Source organism: Acipenser ruthenus, unplaced genomic scaffold, assembly GCF_902713425.1.
Source record: "Acipenser ruthenus unplaced genomic scaffold, fAciRut3.2 maternal haplotype, whole genome shotgun sequence".
Lineage (NCBI taxonomy): Eukaryota > Metazoa > Chordata > Actinopteri > Acipenseriformes > Acipenseridae > Acipenser > Acipenser ruthenus.
In genome coordinates this window covers 44,380-65,000 of record NW_026707609.1, presented here as the reverse complement: position 1 = coordinate 65,000, position 20,621 = coordinate 44,380, and the positions used below count along the sequence as shown (strand labels likewise).

General features: G+C 47.3%; 2 protein-coding genes across 5 annotated transcripts in view; one reads left to right on the top strand and one right to left on the bottom strand.

Annotated features, from left to right (window-relative positions):
* The window catches only part of LOC117968249 (ceramide-1-phosphate transfer protein-like), a 12,517-nt gene extending 2,787 nt beyond the window's left edge, over window positions 1-9,730 (bottom strand). Inside the window, exons 1-8 of one of the 4 annotated variants that reach the window (XM_059019130.1) lie at window positions 8,757-9,730; window positions 7,586-7,684; window positions 7,035-7,206; window positions 6,018-6,442; window positions 1,395-5,408; window positions 867-940; window positions 376-551; window positions 1-170 (exon numbers count right to left, since the gene is read on the bottom strand). The exon at window positions 1-170 is cut by the window's left edge and continues 2,787 nt beyond it. In XM_059019130.1, the coding sequence (XP_058875113.1) occupies window positions 1-170; window positions 376-551; window positions 867-940; window positions 1,395-1,497 (523 nt within the window). In that variant the 5' untranslated portion in view covers window positions 1,498-5,408; window positions 6,018-6,442; window positions 7,035-7,206; window positions 7,586-7,684; window positions 8,757-9,730. Of the gene's footprint in view, window positions 171-375; window positions 552-866; window positions 941-1,394; window positions 5,409-6,017; window positions 6,443-7,034; window positions 7,207-7,585; window positions 7,685-8,480; window positions 8,720-8,756 lie in introns of those variants that run through there. The other 3 variants (XM_059019129.1, XM_059019133.1, XM_059019131.1) reach the window with 3 other exon arrangements.
* A 2,097-nt stretch (window positions 9,731-11,827) lies between these two features.
* On the top strand, window positions 11,828-20,124 carry LOC117967974 (acetylcholine receptor subunit gamma-like). The gene is made up of 12 exons (XM_059019128.1): window positions 11,828-12,073; window positions 14,200-14,339; window positions 14,616-14,660; window positions 14,939-15,048; window positions 15,488-15,643; window positions 16,273-16,376; window positions 16,916-17,116; window positions 17,934-18,048; window positions 18,266-18,380; window positions 18,800-19,007; window positions 19,208-19,341; window positions 19,930-20,124. The coding sequence occupies exons 1-12, from the start codon at window positions 12,013-12,015 to the stop codon at window positions 20,095-20,097; spliced, it is 1,557 nt and encodes a 518-aa protein (XP_058875111.1). The 5' UTR covers window positions 11,828-12,012; the 3' UTR covers window positions 20,098-20,124.
* The last annotated feature ends 497 nt before the right edge of the window (window positions 20,125-20,621 follow it).

Below are 20,621 nucleotides of genomic sequence, written 5' to 3'. Positions count from 1 at the left end.
AATCCACCAGCCCCGCCCGCAGCTCGTGAGCCATCATGGAGCGCAAGGTCCGATAGGGGTCCCCCTTCTCCGTCGCAGGGGCTCCACGACGCAGATCCCGCACCAGCCCCAGCTTACCATTCACCTCCTGAGAGATGAAACCGATCACTGTCCCCAAAGCCTCCAGGAACCTGCGGGAGGAGGTGTGGAGAAAGGGGTTTAGTAATTTTTTAAATATTTATTTTCTTTGAGCTAGGAGGTAGGGGCTAGGGAAAGGGAACTAGGGGGTAGGGGCTAGGGAAAGGGAACTAGGGGGTAGGAGCTAGGGGTAGGTACTAGAAGATAGGGGCTAGGGGTGGGGTCTCCAGGGGTCACTGTGTGTAAAAGCTCCCTCACTTGACCAGCTCATCCCAGCCCTCCAGGTAGCGGTCCAGCAGTATCTCCCGCTCTCCGGTCACCGCGGAGTTAAACGCTGTCAGCACCCGGTGGATCTGGAAGTCCCGCCCCCGGCACAGCCTGCTGTGCTCCGTGCTCTCCACAGCGCCCTCTGCTGGCCTGGAGCTGACATCACCCTGCAAAGCAGTTCAGTGTTATCGTTCTGAAGCATTCAGCAGACATTTTTATGCAAAGCGACTTGCAGAGACTAGGGGGTGAACTATGCATCACAACTGCTGCTGCAGAGTCACTTACACGGGGAACCCTATTAATAAAGGGAGACCCCCCACACCTCTAATACTCTGTACTGGGCTCGCCTGACCTCAGCACTTCGTTACTGGATCCTCAGCTGATGCGCTATCCTTGCACTATCGCACTGCTAATATGTCGCCTGGGATAAAGGAGTCTGCTAAATAATAATAATAACAATACTACAAGGAAGCTCTCCTCACCCCAGGCTCCCCAGAAATGTGATTCCTGAGGCAGGGTCCCCCGATAGCTCTGCAATCCCACCGGTGTGATTCTGCTGTCAGAAACGAGAAGAGAGACACACTGATGAGCCGGGATATTTATCGGAGAGAGAAAAACGTGCTAATGACAACTTGAAAATATTATTATTATATAGCTGGCGCCTTTATCCAAGGCGACTTACAGAAATCAGGGTGTGTAAACTACCTACAACACGTCTCACCCGAAAGACGGAGCACAAGGAGGTGAAGTGACTTGCTCAGGGTCACACAATGAGTCAGTGGCTAAGGTGGGATTTGAACCGGGGACCTCCTGGTTACAAGCCCTTTTTTTAACCACTGGACCACACAGCTTCCTAATAATGAGCAGCTTTTGAGAACTGAATAATTTAGCAAATTTAGCCAATAATAATAATAATAATAATAATAATAATAATAATAATAGTAATAATAATAATAATAATAATAATAATAATAATGATGATGATGATGATGATGAAGGTTCGTACTCACGCAATCTGAGGCTTGCCAGGTAGAGTAGAAGAGCGAACACAGCCACCGGGATGAAGAATTTATAAAACCGCGCTGACCCCATTGCTTTACTGACCGTCTTCATTTAAAAAAAACAACAACAAAAAACTCACTTCTTTTTTCTTCCCTTTTTCCAGGACAGTTACCGCGTGAAACAAACGGCGAGAACTCTGGTTTCAACCGCTACACGCAACCCGACATACTTCATAACAGCGGACACGGATTTGAAATCCTATTGCAGTGTCTGTGCGTCTGTCCTAACGCTGGTGATTTGCATTAAGACAAATCGAACCTACCAAAAGAAAAAATAAAAACTAATATAATCTGACATTCATCCCTAAGTTTCACCTATTGTCATTTTTTTTGGAGAGTTTTTAAATTTTAAGTTTCAGATTTTTGCTTAGCTGAGGCGTTCTCTCTCTCTCTCTCTCTCTCTCTCTCTCTCTCTCTCTCTCTCTCTCTCTCTCTCTCTCTCTCTCTCTCTCTCTCTCTCTCTCTCATTTCGTAACCCACGTTTGCTGACTGGGTTTGTTTTTTGTAGATAAGGCAAAGATTTATCAAACAGTGCAAGGTGAGGTTCAGTCTGACCTCTTAAGTGTAGGGCTACCTGCCATAACACTGTCAATAGGGTGTACCTGCCATAACACTGTCAGTAGAGTGCACCTGCCATAACACTGTCAATAGGATATACCTGCCATAACACTGTCAATAGGGTGTACCTGCCATAACACTGTCAGTAGAGTGCACCTGCCATAACACTGTCAATAGGATATACCTGCCATAACACTGTCAATAGTGTGTACCTGCCAAAACAGTGTCAATAGGGTGTACCTGCCAAAACACTGTCAATAGGGTGTACCTGCCATAACACTGTCAATAGGGTGTCAGTCTCAGTATTCTGTCTCAGGGCCCTGTCTGCTGCAGAGATGAAGAAAGACCACACTAAAGAAAGGAACACAAGTCACTGAACTTTATTAACCAGGACGACAAGGATACACAAATAAAACCATACCAACATGAGACAACACACAAAAAAAACATTGCTAATATAGAGAGAGACACTGGCTGCTAGTGCTGAGAGCTGAGGAGGGACTGGGAGGGAGGGAGGCAGTGTGGCTCTAGTGGAGCTGAGGAGGGACTGGGAGGGAGGGAGGCAGTGTGGCTCTAGTGGAGCTGAGGAGGGACTGGGAGGGAGGGAGGCAGTGTGGCTCTAGTGGAGCTGAGGAGGGACTGGGAGGGAGGGAGGGAAGCAGTGTGGCTCTAGTGGAGCTGAGGAGGGACTGGGAAGGAGGGAAGCAGTGTGGCTCTAGTGGAGCTGAGGAGGGACTGGGAGGGAGGGAGGCAGTGTGGCTCTAGTGGAGCTGAGGAGGGACTGGGAGGGAGGGAGGCAGTGTGGCTCTAGTGGAGCTGAGGAGGGACTGGGAGGGAGGGAGGCAGTGTGGCTCTAGTGGAGCTGAGGAGGGACTGGGAGGGAGGGAGGGAAGCAGTGTGGCTCTAGTGGAGCTGAGGAGGGACTGGGAAGGAGGGAAGCAGTGTGGCTCTAGTGGAGCTGAGGAGGGACTGGGAGGGAGGGAGGCAGTGTGGCTCTAGTGGAGCTGAGGAGGGACTGGGACGGAGGGAAGCAGTGTGGCTCTAGTGGAGCTGAGGAGGGACTGGGAGGGAGGGAAGCACTGTGGCTCTAGTGGAGCTGAGGAGGGACTGGGAGGGAGGGAGGCAGTGTGGCTCTAGTGGAGCTGAGGAGGGACTGGGAGGGAGGGAGGCAGTGTGGCTCTAGTGGAGCTGAGGAGGGACTGGGAGGGAGGGAGGCAGTGTGGAGCTGAGGAGGGACTGGGAGGGAGGGAGGCAGTGTGGAGCTGAGGAGGGACTGGGAGGGAGGGAGGCAGTGTGGCTCTAGTGGAGCTGAGGAGGGACTGGGAGGGTGGGAAGCAGTGTGGAGCTGAGGAGGGACTGGGAGGGAGAGGCAGTGTGGCTCTAGTGGAGCTGAGGAGGGACTGGGAGGGAGGGAGGCAGTGTGGCTCTAGTGGAGCTGAGGAGGGACTGGGAGGGAGGGAAGCAGTGTGGCTCTAGTGGAGCTGAGGAGGGACTGGGAGGGAAGCAGTGTGGCTCTAGTGGAGCTGAGGAGGGACTGGGAGGGAATCAGTGTGGCTCTAGTGGAGCTGAGGAGGGACTGGGAGGGAGGCAGTGTGGCTCTAGTGGAGCTGAGGAGGGACTGGGAGGGAGGGAGGCAGTGTGGCTCTAGTGGAGCTGAGGAGGGACTGGGACGGAGGGAAGCAGTGTGGCTCTAGTGGAGCTGAGGAGGGACTGGGAGGGAGGGAAGCAGTGTGGCTCTAGTAGAGCCGAGGAGGGACTGGGAGGAAGGGAGGGAAGCTGTGCGTCTGATTACTGGAATCAGAGACGTGTCACTTTGACTGGAAAAGGCAAAACGTTCCTGTAATCAGCTTTTACTGCCACCAGCCAGCCAGCAATCTGCTCTGTGTGGAGTGGAAAGGTCGATGGCTGGTGACTCATTAATCTGACAAGCTGCGGTAAAGCCAGAGGGTAACATGATTGGTATTTGTTGATAGGCTTGGGTCTTATTAGCAGATAAAATACCAGAATAGGCGTGTGTGATTGAAATACTGATAAAACACAAAAAACTGTTTAATTCTTTCCTTCAATTTATTTCATTCTTCTTTTAGCCTTCCCTCCATTCTTTCTCTTCATCCCCCCTTCCTTTTATTCTTCCCTTTTATTTACTTTCTTTCATTCTTCCCTTCGTTTTCTTTTTCCTTCTTTTTAAATTTTTTCTTTCTTCCCTATTCTCTTTTTCTTGAGAACTAAATTCGCTTACACTGTACGCTGGCTACTGTACAAACACTGCAGAGTGCTAGAGACACACACACAGAGACACAGAGACAGACACCCACTCACAGACAGAGAGACAGACAGACAGACAGACACACACACACACACACACAGAGACACAGAGACAGACACCCACAGACAGAGACACACACACAGACACATTCACTCACAGACAGACACAGAGACAGACACACACTCACAGACAGAGAGACAGACAGACAGACACACACACACACACTTTTGACAACGGTTTTGAAGGTTTAGGCGAAACCCCTGAAGGGTCTGTTTCAATGATCGCCTCCCTGAAAATGTTCAACCCTGATTTCACTGTGTCGGTACTGTGCGTATTAATCACGTTCAGAATTCTCTCAACAAATCACTTCTGAGGGACCCCCGCCTGGGTTACTATTACAGGAAGAATTAAAACACAGCTCTGGGATGCTAGATCCTTAAAACAGACCCTGCCTCTGAACAATTAAACGCTTGGCTGACGTTTGAAGTCTTCCCTTCTAACTGTAATATATAATTAGAATCAAGAGGAGAGGTGACTAAACGAGAGAGAGAGAGAGAGAGGGAGAGAGGGGGGGAGAGAGAGAGAGAGAGACAGAGAGATGAGAGAGATGAGAGAGAGGGAGAGGGAGAGGGTTGTGATCTGTTCTTTTCTAGATCCTGTTTGTTGTTAGATCATTTTTCTCAAGGATGGAAATGAGACTCCCGTCGCAGAGCGGTTTGATCCATTCCTGGTTTCGCTGTGAGTTTAATAATCAGACACACCTGAGCTTGTTAGCTAGACACACTGGGGCTGATCAAGCTGGTAGTAAAACCTGGAATGGATCGCACTGCTGTGCAGTGGGAGTCTTCCTTCCATCCCAGTCTCTCAGCTTTATTTTTTCAGTGCGTCCCAGAGTCCAGTAAAGCGCAGTAATTCACAGTACACATCGATTAGGCTGCTGGCATGGCTGTTAGAGGCAGATTGGTTTTGCTGGGAGTTGGCACGGGCTGCGGTTGGCCTCTCGCACCCCCGAATCGGGAGGTCACAGTTCACAGAGGGGTCGCCGCTGTCGCTGATTGGCTGTGTGGCAGCGTGGAGCAGCGTTCCGATTGGCTGGCTGTGCCGACCAATCAGAGTTACTCCGAGTTCAGGCGATGGCCCTGGTCAACCACAACAGAGGGGGGAGAGAGAGAGAGAGAGAGAGAGAGAGAGAGAGAGAGAGAGAGTTAGTTAGTTATCTAGGAATATCTATCGCGCTATGGCCAAAAGTTTTGCATTACCTAGAATTTTAGGATTGAGAAATTTAAAAAACTATATGAACATAATTTAGATCTTTTACTGAACATGTTAATGTAATAAAATTTAAAAAATTAAAAACTAGCAGAGGGAAGCCCCATTACAGCAGTATTTCATGTCAGATACAAAATGTCACCTTTTTTGACAGTTTTGACGTTAAGTACCTCGGAAAATTACAAAGCGCTGGTGTGTGATTTAATATGTTAATAAGGTAACATTATTCAACAGCTTTCATTCGACTTCATGAAGCAGAATCAGTCGATTCTGTAACAGAGGGTGATGCAAAACTTTTGGCCAGAGCGGTCTGTATAAATATAAATCTAAATATTAATGTCAGAACAAAATGCTTGTAAACATTATAAAGAAAAAAAAAAAACTGTAAGTGCAAATCTGATTAAAATTGGCCAAACTTTGCTGGGCGTCCAGTACACTGGAGCCCGGACAGCGTCACGCGCTTGGGGAGAGGGACTGACCGCTCTGCCTCGTCCGGAGAACACTGTGGTCATCCCGGTACTCCTGGGAACGCGTCTCAGCTGCTTCCCAGTCTTCAACTCGGACAACAGCTCCGGACTGGAGAGAGAAAGGGGGGCTGCAAACACACAGGCATGCTTACACTACAGATACACACACACTACAGATACACACAAACACACAGGCATGCTTACACTACAGATACACACACACTACAGATACACACAACACACAGGCACGCCTACACAACAGATACACACAAAACACACAGGCACACCTTCACAGATACACACAAACACTACAGATGCACACAAACACACACAAACACACAGGCACGCCTACACAACAGATACACACAAACACACAGGCACGCCTACACTACAGATACACACAAACACTACAGATGCACACAAACACACAGGCACGCCTACACTACAGATACACACAGGCACGCTTCCACTACAGATGCACACAAACACACATATATATTATATATAGCTCTCTCAAATCAATAAATGTATTTTTATATAGTGCCTTTCATTATATATCTGTTTTTTTGTATTCAGCCGATGAAGGACTTGTAGTCCGAAACGTCCTGATAATTGATTTGTAATCAATTATTCTACCTTTTTAAGAACCTGAAATATCAGAAGTTTTCCTTTCTCAAACTTACACACACACACACACACAGATATACACAGCTATGGCTAAAAGTTTTGAATCATCGAGAATTTAAGGATTGAGACATGATTAAAAAAAAAAATTAAATGAGTATAATTTAGATCTTTTATTTAACATTGTGCAATCAAAGAAACTGCAAAATTATACTCTGAAAAAGACTACCGGATGGTTTTCAGAGGGGGCTGTCGCACATACAAAATAATAATAATAATAATAATAATAATAATATCTAAAAAGGTTTGGCACCCGCTGTGGTCAGCCGCAGTTCACACAGACGTTCAGTGCGTTACTGTCATACAGTGCAGTAGTATAGCTACAGTCACACAGTGCAGCCGTACCCTCTGTGCTTTGTGGCAGCTCTGCGGAGGTCCTGCGCTCCTTCAGGGGTCCGGTCTGAGTGGGGGTCCCGCTGGGCTCGCTGTACTCCACGCAGGGGGTGGGAGGGAGAACCAGCGACCCAGGCTTTCCACGAGGGGCGCTCTGCGAGACTGGAGAAGAGGGGATTCCCACCTATGGGCAGCAGTGTGGAGTAGTGGTTAGGGCTCTGGACTCTTAACCGGAGGGTCGTGGGTTCAATCCCAGGTGGGGGACACTGCTGCTGTACCCTTGAACAAGGTACTTTACCTAGATTGCTCCAGTAAAAACCCAACTGTATAAATGGGGAATTGTATGTAAAAATAATGTGATATCTTGTAACAATTGTAAGTTGCACTGGATAAGAGCGTCTGCTAAGAAATAATAATAATAATAATAATAATAATAATAATAATGAGACACACACAGTGTCAGACACACACACAGAGCGTCAGACACACACACACACAGAGCGTCAGACACACACACACACACACACACACTAACCCCACCAAGCAACTGCAGCTGGACTTACCTTGGCACCTTCCATTACTGAGAGGGCTTTTTTTTCTTCCTTTTACAGAACTACTCTTTAGTCGTCAGAAAGACAGAATAATCTTTTTTTTTTCCACTGCTGTGAACACACAAGCACAAGGCAATGACGGGGGTTAAAAAAAAAACATGATGACAGCTTCTGCTTTTCCTCATAACTGTTCTAACAAAATGTACAGCAACTGGACAATCTGTACCCGACATGCCGTGACCCCTGGGCCTTCATCACAGTTTGTTTTTAATAATTCATGCGGGTTTCTTGGAGAACTTAACGATAAAGCATAGGGAAGCATTGTAAAGCACAGAGAGGTCTGGTAAAGCATATGGAAGCATTGTAAAGCACAGAGAGGTCTGGTAAAGCATAGGGAAGCATTGTAAAGCACAGAGAGGTGTGGTAAAGCATAGGGAAGCATTGTAAAGCACAGAGAGGTGTGGTAAAGCATAGGGAAGCATTGTAAAGCACAGAGAGGTCTGGTAAAGCATAGGGAAGCATTGTAAAGCACAGAGAGGTCTGGTAAAGCATAGGGAAGCATTGTAAAGCACAGAGAGGTCTGGTAAAGCATAGGGAAGCATTGTAAAGCACAGAGAGGTCTGGTAAAGCACAGGGAAGCATTGTAAAGCACAGAGAGGTATGGTAAAGCATAGGGAAGCATTGTAAAGCACAGAGAGGTGTGGTAAAGCATAGGGAAGCATTGTAAAGCACAGAGAGGTGTGGTAAAGCATAGGGAAGCATTGCAACGCTTATATAGAACAGCAAATATGGAAATACACAGTAGGCTACCCAATACAAAGCGTTCGCTATTGAATATTTCATATACGATAATGTATTTAATTTAAATAATAATAATAATAAGAAGAAGTATCGTGTAAACGCCAACCTGTTGCAGTGACTCGGATGTCATTATACGAATTTATACAGCAGTCCCATTTCTGGCCTTCATTTTAAGAAACCTCACTCGTAAAACACAGCAATTCAATATGAATTTCATTGAACTGAGGGTTTTAAAATCGCACTCCTCTTCAAAAAAAAAAACAACTAAACATCGATTCGGGTTCAGGTTAGGTATAATCTGCTGCTATGCTTTGCTCATCTAGTTTCGACAGAGGCTTTTACAAAAAAAAAAACCTCACTATAAATATTGAAATAGACTTACCACGTCCGCCTCTCGATCCGTCCAAAGTAAATACCAAAAAAAAAAAAAAAAAGGACGCCTAAACAAACACAGTAAACTAAATTAACGCCGCCAGTAGCAGTATAGCTGTGCGTGTGTGACCACAGTTACCTTTCAATTATATAAATAACAAAAAATCAGGACACGAAAAGCCCTTTGAATTGGCATATTTGTAGATTAATTATTTACTCTGAACAAGCGCAGAAACACAACACAGGTACAGAGATCGTTGCCCTTAGCAACGCCCATCATTACCACGTACTGCGCGCAAGAAAAAATAAACAAGGCCGCGGTTATAATAATAATAATAATAATAATAATAGTAATAATAATATAAGTTAGTTGGTATATATAATTGTATGTATTTGTCTATGGCAAAACAGCTACTGTTTTTCGAAAATAAAAAAAGCCGTATTGTTCTAAATTAACAAAAATCATTTTTTACGAAGTTATACCTGAAGCAGACAATGTTTACCTCGTCAACGTCTTTTCTTTTATTTTTTTATTTTTTTTAAACCGTTCTATCCGCTGTCATTTTTTGCTAAACGGCGTTTTTTATTTTTAAAACACAAACCTAGGTACATTTCTGTTTCCGGTTGTGTTTTTTTTTTTTTTTCCCCCTGGTTACTATAGCAACCAGCAGAAGCTAATATACGGGTGTCCGTTTCGCACCTAATTAAATTCAAATTGGGTTACAAATTAACCAAATAATTAACTCAACGTTTTTAGTAACGTTTTATCAAGTCTCGCTCTTGAAATGAACCCCCCTCCCCCCGAAAAAAATCATGAAATGTTAATAAAATATTCTAATGCAGCGGTTTTGAACCCCGGTCCGGGGGACCCCCTGCTGTGTCTGCTGGTTTTCAATCAAACTGACCTCTCAATTACTGAACTAGACCCTTAATTGAACTGATAATTATCTTAATTAAGCCTTTTTTTTTAAATTTTGCTCTCAGCTTCTAAACAGTTGTGGAGATTTCAACTTAACTGTGAGATGTTATAAATAACTTGAAATCTTTAGGAGCTGAGAACAATTAAAAAGGCCTAATTAAGATAATTATCAGTTCAATTAAGGGTGTGGTTAAGTAATTGTGAGCAGGATTGAGAACCACTGGCGTAATGAAATCAACTTTATCAACAGGAGAGGGGTTGATGGTCCGAGCAGTACGATTACCACTGCACCCCCCGTCCCCCTCCCAGTCCCCATCCCAGTATGAAGGGACGTTATATTTTCCCCTCTCCCCCATTAAAACCCTGTTTGTCGCATTGTAAGGGAATTCCAGCTTCTCCTGTATTACTGTTCCGTCGTTGGTATAGCCCGCTGTGATATTTAATGTAGAGTTAATGTTTAGTTTAATAACAGCAAGGGTCGGTTTTTCAAAACTTGGAATCTGGGAAAAAAAAAAAAAAAAAAAAAAAAAATCTGGATTTTTGTAACCTTAGATTTTGTGATCGAGATATAGGCTATATTTAAAAAAACAACAACAAAAAAAACACGATGGCGTCATCGCGGTTATTTGTAATCTGGATAAATGTAATCCAGCAGCGACATTGTCTGAGCCAGGTAAGAGATCACAGAATCGACTGTTACAAAAATCCGGATTCTCCAGCAGCAGCATAGCTGTGCGTGTGTGCTGATGTGACTCCCACCTGTCATGCGGCCCCGGCGTGGGCTCTATAGACAGGGAGAATTTGAGAGGGGGGGGGGAGGGCAGCAAAATAAATCATATTACATGCCGGTTAACCCCTTCCATTCCGCGCGATTCTGTTAAAGGGGCAATCATCGAGGCTTATTATTATTATTATTATTATTATTATTATTATTATTATTTATTATTACTATTGTAGCAGTAGTATTATCACTATCATCAGTTGCTGTTGATGGGGCAGCAGTGTGGAGTAGTGGTTAGGGCTCTGAACTCTTGCCCGGAGGGTCGCGGGTTCAATCCCAGGTGGGGGACACTGCTGCTGTACCCCTTGAGCAAGGTACTTTACCTAGATTGCTCCAGTAAAAAACCCAACTGTATAAATGGGGAATTGTATGTAAAAATAATGTGATATCTGTATAATGTGAAATAATGTATAATGTGTTATCTTGTAACAATTGTAAGTCGCCCTGGATAAGGGCGTCTGCTAAGAAATAAATAATAATAATGCTATTAATATTATTTTAACACTACTACGACTCTTTGGATGTCTCTCCCAGTTTCAGTGCGTGACGCTGCCACCGTCGCTCGCTTCAAATCAGCTCTCAAGACCCGCCTGTTCTCTCTCGCTTTCCATGCTCTTTAAGTCTGATATCTATTATTAGCTGCTGTGTCTCTGCTGCTGTTTCACGTATGATGCATTTTTCACTGTACTGTATTAGGCTTGTTTTTTTGTTGTATATTATGTATGATGCATTTCTCTGTATTTAAAGTATTATGGATTTTCTTGTCTCTTGTAAAGCTCTATGTGACGGTGGTCCGTTATGAAAGGCGCTATAGAAAATAAAGACTGATTCATATTAGTGTAGCGATGTCGGTTAACGCAGGCAGGCGCATCACGCGGGGCGAGGCAATCCACACACAGGCGGAGGAGGGACTCGAACCCGGGACCTCTCGCACTAAAGCATAGCGCCGATACCGCTGTACGAGAGAGACGCCCCCTGTGCACGCTATAATAATAATAATAATAATAATAATAATAATAATAATAATAATAATAATAATAATAATAATAATAATAATAATAATAATAATGTCCCAAGGGGCAGCAGTCTGGCGTAGTGGTCAGGGCTCTGGACTCTTGACCGGAGGGTCATGGGTTCAATCCCAGGTGGGGGGACACTGCTGCTGTACCCTTGAGCAAGGTACTTTACCTAGATTGCTCCAGTAAAAACCCAACTGTATAAATGGGGAATTGTATGTAAAAATAATGTGATTATCTTGTAACAATTGTAAGTCGCCCTGGATAAGGGCGTCTGCTAAGAAATAAATAATAAGGGGATCGCCCTGTTACTTTAAGAGAAAGTTCATAGCTCTCAGCAGCTGTCATGAAATCGGAGAAAGCGGCGCTGACAGCTGCGAGGAAGCGACTGATCCAGGAGAAGGGTTCAGAAACACAGCGGCCGAGGGATGCAATCGCGCCCCGCTAACCCCCAGCGCTAAAATAAACCCCACCGGCTCCCGAAATACACCACGGCTGTGATCTGTGTCCTGAAATACGCCGCGTCCGAGTCTGGGTCTGTGGCACGAACATGAAGAATTTAATCCGGCTGTTTTCCTTGATTTTATTCTGCTGCACCGCTCAATTAAACGGTGAGTAAAAAAAATAAAAAATAAAAAATTAAGTTCACCAAATAATTATCCGACCGTCTGCTCACCGTACTACACAAAACCACAGAGCGGTAACTTACTAACGCAGGGCCATTTCCAAAGCACACGCAAAACCGCAGCAAATATCAAAGAGACGTTGTGTTTATGTAACATTTTATAATATATATATATTCTTTTCTGGGGTGTTGTTCTGCTCGCATCACGACGCATTAAATTCATTTGTTTTGTACGAAGTTATTGACAGCCAGCGCTCTCTCTCTCTCTTTATATTTCCTTTACAAACAAGCGTTATTTAAATACAGTAATAATAATAATAATAATAATAATAATAATAATAATAATAATAATAATAATAATAGGAATATCTCTGATCTAAAATTGATGAAGTTCCCGTTGCAGCGGTTCTGAGGCACACGTTTACTGTCGTCGTCTTTACCACACCTCTCTGTGCTTTACAATGCTTCCCTATGCTTTACCAGACCTCTCTGTGCTTTACAATGCTTCCCTATGCTTTACCACACCTCTCTGTGCTTTACAATGCTTCCCTATGCTTTACCAGACCTCTCTGTGCTTTACAATGCTTCCCTATGCTTTACCACACCTCTCTGTGCTTTACAATGCTTCCCTATGCTTTACCATACCTCTCTGTGCTTTACAATGCTTCCCTATGCTTTACCAGACCTCTCTGTGCTTTACAATGCTTCCCTATGCTTTACCAGACCTCTCTGTGCTTTACAATGCTTCCCTATGCTTTACCAGACCTCTCTGTGCTTTACAATGCTTCCCTATGCTTTACCAGACCTCTCTGTGCTTTACAATGCTTCCCTATGCTTTACCACGCCTCTCTGTGCTTTACAATGCTTCCCTATGCTTTACCAGACCTCTCTGTGCTTTACAATGCTTCCCTATGCTTTACCAGACCTCTCTGTGCTTTACAATGCTTCCCTATGCTTTACCAGACCTCTCTGTGCTTTACAATGCTTCCCTATGCTTTACCAGACCTCTCTGTGCTTTACAATGCTTCCCTATGCTTTACCAGACCTCTCTGTGCTTTACAATGCTTCCCTATGCTTTACCAGACCTCTCTGTGCTTTACAATGCTTCCCTATGCTTTACCACACCTCTCTGTGCTTTACAATGCTTCCCTATGCTTTACCAGACCTCTCTGTGCTTTACAATGCTTCCCTATGCTTTACCACACCTCTCTGTGCTTTACAATGCTTCCCTATGCTTTACCATACCTCTCTGTGCTTTACAATGCTTCCCTATGCTTTACCAGACCTCTCTGTGCTTTACAATGCTTCCCTATGCTTTACCAGACCTCTCTGTGCTTTACAATGCTTCCCTATGCTTTACCAGACCTCTCTGTGCTTTACAATGCTTCCCTATGCTTTACCAGACCTCTCTGTGCTTTACAATGCTTCCCTATGCTTTACCACGCCTCTCTGTGCTTTACAATGCTTCCCTATGCTTTACCAGACCTCTCTGTGCTTTACAATGCTTCCCTATGCTTTACCAGACCTCTCTGTGCTTTACAATGCTTCCCTATGCTTTACCAGACCTCTCTGTGCTTTACAATGCTTCCCTATGCTTTACCAGACCTCTCTGTGCTTTACAATGCTTCCCTATGCTTTACCACACCTCTCTGTGCTTTACAATGCTTCCCTATGCTTTACCAGACCTCTCTGTGCTTTACAATGCTTCCCTATGCTTTACCAGACCTCTCTGTGCTTTACAATGCTTCCCTATGCTTTACCAGACCTCTCTGTGCTTTACAATGCTTCCCTATGCTTTACCAGACCTCTCTGTGCTTTACAATGCTTCCCTATGCTTTACCAGACCTCTCTGTGCTTTACAATGCTTCCCTATGCTTTACCACACCTCTCTGTGCTTTACAATGCTTCCCTATGCTTTACCACACCTCTCTGTGCTTTACAATGCTTCCCTATGCTTTACCAGACCTCTCTGTGCTTTACAATGCTTCCCTATGCTTTACCAGACCTCTCTGTGCTTTACAATGCTTCCCTGTGCTTTACCATACCTCTCTGTGCTTCACAATGCTTGCCTGTGCTTCAGTGTGGGACTCGGCTCTCCTCTCTCCTCTCCAGCGGTTCCCAATCAGAATCAGGAGTTGAAGCTGATTCAGGACCTCCTGAAGGGATACAACAAGAACACGCGGCCGGCCGAGGGGCCAGAGGATGTGGTGGGGGTGCAGGTCAAACTGATCCTGACCAACCTCATCTCATTGGTGAGAGAGAGGGGGAGGGGGAGGGGGGGAGGGGGGGGGGAGGGGGGAGGGGGGGAGGGGGGGGGAGGGGGGGGGGGAGGGGGAGGGAGAGGGAGCAGAGGGAGGGGAGGGGGGAGAGAGTGTGTTTGTCTGTCAGTGTGTGTGTCAGTGTGTGTGTGTGTGTGTGTATTGTGAGTGTGTCTCTGTGTGTGTGTGTTGTGTGTGTGTATGTTGTGTGTGTGTTGTGTGTGTATCAATGTAAACACACACAAACGCAGCATTTCAATTTCTCTGCAGAATGAAAAAGAGGAGACTCTGACGACCAACGTGTGGATCGAGATTGTGAGTTCACTGTGCTGTATTACACGGTGCTGTGCTGTATTACACTGTGCTGTATTACACAGTGCTGTTCTGTATTACACAGTGCTGTGCTGTATTACACAGTGCTGTGCTGTATTACACAGTGCTGTGCTGTATTACACAGTGCTGTATTACACTGTGCTGTATTACACGGTGCTGTGCTGTATTACACGGTGCTGTTACTGCGGGGGCTCTGGTCAGGGGTGTGAAAGGGTCTTGTCTCTGGTTCTGTACCCGCTCATCGCCGCTCTCTGTTGCAGCAATGGAGTGACTATCGCCTGTCGTGGAACACATCGGAACACGAAGGGATTTCCATCATCCGAATTCCCTCTAATATGGTGTGGCTTCCGGACATCGTGCTGGAGAACAAGTGAGACCCCCAGCCCCACACGACCCAACCCTGCACACACAGACACACACAGACACACACACACGCGCACACACACACACACACACACACGCACACACAAAGACACACAGACACACTCAGACACACAGACACACTCAGACACACAGACAGACAGACACACACATGCGCACACACACACAGACACACACATACACACACACACACACACACGCACACACACACAGACACACACATACACACACACACAGACACACACTCACAGACACACGCACACACACGCGCACACACACACACGCACACACACACACACACACAGACGCACAGAGACGCACACACACTCACAGACACACACACAGAGACGCACACACACAGAGACACACACAGGCACACACACACTCTGCTTGTTAACCCCCTCCCTCCCGCTCTCTGTCCCTGGCAGTGTCGATGGCAAGTTCGACGTGGCATACTACGCCAACGTGCTGATCTCCCCCGACGGCAGCGTGTACTGGCTCCCCCCGGCCATCTACCGCAGCGCCTGCTCTGTGGAGGTCACCTACTTCCCCTTCGACTGGCAGAACTGCACCCTGCTGTTCAGGTACGAGCGCGCGCCCTTCCAACCACTCCCCAAACCCCCTCCGCGCACAAACCACAGCAGTGAGGGACTGAGGAAAGAAAATACAGAGCACACCGTCTCCTGGGATCAGCCAGCAGGGTCCAGCAGACCAGCGTTTGGGCTCCAGTGCCTTCATCAGTGTTATTGAAACTAAACTGAGTCAAGCAGACCAGCGTTTGGGCTCCAGTGCCTTCATCAGTGTTATTGAAACTAAACTGAGTCAAGCAGACCAGCGTTTGGGCTCCAGTGCCTTCATCAGTGTTATTGAAACTAAACTGAGTCAAGCAGACCAGCGTTTGGGCTCCAGTGCCTTCATCAGTGTTATTGAAACTAAACTGAGTCAAGCAGACCAGCGTTTGGGCTCTAGTGCCTTCATCAGCGTTATTGAAACTAAACTGAGTCAAGCAGACCAGCGTTTGGGCTCTAGTGCCTTCATCAGTGTTATTGAAACTAAACTGAGTCAAGCAGACCAGCGTTTGGGCTCCAGTGCCTTCATCAGTGTTATTGAAACTAAACTGAGTCAAGCAGACCAGCGTTTGGGCTCCAGTGCCTTCATCAGTGTTATTGTAACGCTGGTGAAGGCTCTAGTTTCCCCTCTCCCTCCCTCTCAGGTCTCAGACCTACAGCGGCAATGAGATTGACATTCAGCTGGCTGTGGACGGAGACACGGGGAAGCCAATCGAGTGGGTGGACATCGACCCCGAGGCCTTCACAGGTCAGTCTGTCAGTCTGAGTCACTCTGTCTGTCTGTCTGTCAGTCTGAGTCACTCTGTCTGACTGTCAATCTGAGTCTCTGTGTCAGTGTGTCTGAGTTTGTCTGTCTCTGTGTGTCAGTGTGCTATCTGTTTGTCTGTCAGTCTGAGTCACTCTGTCTGTCTGTCTGTCAGTCTGAGTCACTCTGTGTGTCAGTGTGTCTGAGTTTGTCTATCTCTGTCTGTCTGTCTGTGTGAGGTGCTGTCAGTCTGTCCCTGTGTGTTTCTGTGTGTGTTTATATCCGTCTAGCAGAACCAAGTGTGTGCCCCATGGTTTATGCTTATGATTATTTTTCCTACTGTTATGTCCTCCCCTTCTCCCCCCTCACCTCTCCCCTATCTTCCCTCTCCCCCTACCTTTCCCCTCCTTTTCCCCCCTCCCCTATCTCCCCTCTCCTCTCCCCCTCTCTCTCCACTCCCCCCTCTCCCCTACTGTCTCCTCTCTCCCCCCTCTCCCCTCCTGTCTCCTCTTCTCTCCCCCTCCCCCTCCCCCTCTCTCTAGAGAACGGCGAGTGGGCGATCAAGCACCGCCCTGCGAAGCTTGTGATTAACCCTCGCTACACCCCCGATGACCTGGAGTACCAGGAGGTGCACTTCAACCTGATCATCCAGAGGAAGCCGCTGTTCTACATCATCAACATCATCGTGCCCTGCGTGCTCATCTCCTCACTCGCTGTGCTGGCGTACTTCCTGCCAGCCCAGGGTACGGCTCGCGACGCACTACCACTATCATTATTACTATTATTATTATTACTATTATTATTATTACTATTATTATTACTATTATTATTACTATTATTACTATTACTATTATTATTATTACTATTACTATTATTATTATTACTATTATTATTATTACTATTATTATTATTATTATTACTATTATTATTATTATTATTATTATTATTATTATTATTATTATTATTATTATTATTAAAACATCACAGTGCAGAAAATGACATTGCAGATAAGAGCAGTTAGAAATCAGTAGAAAACAAGATAAAAAAATGAGGACTCGCTCACCCGCCCCAGCACTGTCAATGAGGACTCGCTCACCCGCCCCAGCACTGTCAATGAGGACTCGCTCACCCGCCTCAGCACCGTCAATGAGGACTCGCACACCCGCCCCAGCACTGTCAATGAGGACTCGCTCACCCGCCCCAGCACTGTCAATGAGGACTCACTCACCCGCCTCAGCACCGTCAATGAGGACTCGCTCACCCGCCCCAGCACTGTCAATGAGGACTCGCACACCCGCCCCAGCACTGTCAATGAGGACTCGCTCACCCGCCTCAGCACCGTCAATGAGGACTCGCTCACCCGCCCCAGCACTGTCAATGAGGACTCACATACCCACCATAGCCCTGCTAGTAGGGTATAGTGTAGAGGTTACCTGCCATAGCACTGTCAATAGGGTGCGTAGAGTCGCTGGCTCAACCTGTGTGTGTTTTGACTCCTCGCTCCCTGGTTTTGACTCCTCGCTCCCTGGTTTTGACTCCCCGCTCCCCCTCTCGTTGCAGCCGGGGGTCAGAAGCTCACGGTGTCGATCTCGGTGCTGCTCGCTCAGACTGTGTTCCTCTTCCTGATCGGACAGAAGGTTCCGGAAACATCCCTGTCTGTCCCGCTGATCGGAAAGTAAGAGTGCCCGCCTCTCCCATCACTCCCCTCTCACTTCATTCTCCTCTCTCTCTTTCACTCTCCTCTCCCCTCTCCCCTCATTCTCTCCACTCTCCCCTCACTCCCTCTTCCTCTCTCTCTCCCCCTCATTCTCTCGACTCTCCTCTCTCACTCACCCCCTCCCTCTCTCTCTCTCCCTCCTCATTCTCTCCTCCCTCTCTCTCTCTCTCCGCAGGTACCTGATCTTCGTCATGTTTGCGACGACGCTCATTGTCACAAACTGTGTGATCGTGCTGAACATCTCCCTGCGCAGCCCGAGCACGCACAGCATGTCCCGCACCATCCGACACGTGAGCAACACGCATACAACACGCACAGCATGTCCCGCACCATCCGACACGTGAGCAACACGCAGGCCTGCATACACACAGCTCCTGAATCTAGAACTGCTTGGTAAACAGTGCTGTGCTGCTGGTTTCCTGTCACGACACAAACAATACAGACCTCTGTGATGATACGACATGTCATGTAAAGAAAGCTTCAGGATTCGCTGTTTACCCCCCCTGTCTCCTTCTCTCCCTCTCTCTCGCCTTCTCTCTCTCACTCTCCCTCTCTCTCTCTGTATCTCCCCTCCTCCTCTCTCACTCCCTCTGTCTCTCTGTATCTCCCCTCCTCCTTCTCTCTTACTGTCCCTCTGTATTTCTCCTCCTCCCTCTCTCCTTCTCTCACTCTCCCTTTCTGTCTCTCCTCTCCTCTCTCTCTCTCTCAGGTGTTTCTTGAGATCCTGCCTCCCTACCTGAGGATGACCATCCCCTCCTCCTCCGAGGAGGACGAATCAGAGCCCTCGCAGCCCGTGAGGAGGCGGAGCTCCTTCGGCATCATGATGAAGGCGGAGGAGTACATCCTGAAGCAGCCGCGCAGCGAGCTGGTGTTCGAGAGGCAAAGGAGCCGACACGGGCTCACCCGGGACCCCTGCGGTAAGAGGGGAGGGGAAGAGGGGAGGGGAGAGGAGAGGAGAGCGGGCAGGGGAGAGAAGAGAGGCAGGCACGGGCTAAACTGGGATTACAGGGAGAACTTCGTTGGGACTGGGGGAGCAGAAGGGAGGGGAGAGGATTTTTTTTACAGCAGTTTGTCACTGATTCCCTGTATCTGTGTGTGTGTCTGTGTCTCCCCCTAGTGGACGGGATCGACGTGGGCATGACCGCTCACCTGTACAGGAGCCTGGCTCACCTGGCCCCCGAGATTAAGGAGTGTGTCGACGCCTGCAACTACATCGCAGAGAGCACCAAGGAGCAGAACGACATCGGAGCGGTGAGTCACAGACCGACCTGTTACAGAGAGTCTCCCACAGTGACAGCACAGCAACATGGGAGAAAGCAGAGGCAAGCATTGTAAAGCACAGAGAGGTCTGGTAAAGCATAGGGAAGCATTGCAAAGCACAGAGAGGTCTGGTAAAGCATAGGGAAGCATTGTAAAGCACAGAGAGGTCTGGTAAAGCATAGGGAAGCATTGTAAAGCACAGAGAGGTCTGGTAAAGCATAGGGAAGCATTGTAAAGCACAGAGAGGTGTGGTAAAGCATAGGGAAGCATTGTAAAGCACAGAGAGGTCTGGTAAAGCATAGGGAAGCATTGCAAAGCACAGAGAGGTCTGGTAAAGCATAGGGAAGCATTGTAAAGCACAGAGAGGTCTGGTAAAGCATAGGGAAGCATTGTAAAGCACAGAGAGGTCTGGTAAAGCATAGGGAAGCATTGTAAAGCACAGGGAAGCATTGTGAAGCATTTCATTTTTGTCTTACTAACGCACCCTTCGATCTCACTGTGCATCATAGAAAGCCACTAATCTCATGACAGTGATAATGATAAGAGTGGCCTCCCCTCCCGCTTGCTGTGTGGTTTCAGGAGCAGGAGAGCTGGGTGCTGATCGGGAAGGTGATTGATAAGGTCTGCTTCTGGGCTGCCATCGTGCTCTTCTCCTTCGGCACCATCGGGATATTCCTCATGGGACACTACAACCAGGTTCCGGAATTCCCTTTCCCAGGAGAGACCAAGAAATTCCTGCCCGAGTAGCCCGCCAGCCCCCCCTCCCCTTTAAAATAATAAAACAGATTCCAAAATTTTTTTTTGTTGTTTAGATTTGATTTATTTTCTTTTTTCAAACCCTGCTCTGGTGGAAGTCGAACATAATCTCAGCTTTGTCACTCCAGGTTTTACTAGGAGCTTGATTAGCCACAGTGTGTCTCGGTGACAAGATCAGGTGTGTGTCGTTTGGTCTCGTATGTCCCTCCTCAGCTCCACTAGAGCCACACTGCCTCCCTCCCTCCCAGTCCCTCCTCAGCTCCACTAGAGCCACACTGCCTCCCTCCCTCCCAGTCCCTCCTCAACTCCACTAGAGCCACACTGCCTCCCTCCCTCCCAGTCCCTCCTCAGCTCCACTAGAGCCACACTGCCTCCCTCCCTCCCAGCCCCTCCTCAACTCCACTAGAGCCACACTGCCTCCCTCCCTCCCAGTCCCTCCTCAGCTCCACTAGAGCCACACTGCCTCCCTCCCTCCCAGCCCCTCCTCAGCTCCACTAGAACCACGCTGCTTCCCT

Coding starts and splice junctions, on each gene's coding strand:
- LOC117967974 (XM_059019128.1), top strand. CDS start 12,013: ATGAAGAATTTAATCCGGCTGTTTTCCTTGATTTTATTCTGCTGCACC. Junction 14,340..14,615: donor TGACCAACCTCATCTCATTG/GTGAGAGAGAGG, acceptor ATTTCTCTGCAG/AATGAAAAAGAGGAGACTCT. Junction 19,008..19,207: donor GCTCACCCGGGACCCCTGCG/GTAAGAGGGGAG, acceptor GTCTCCCCCTAG/TGGACGGGATCGACGTGGGC.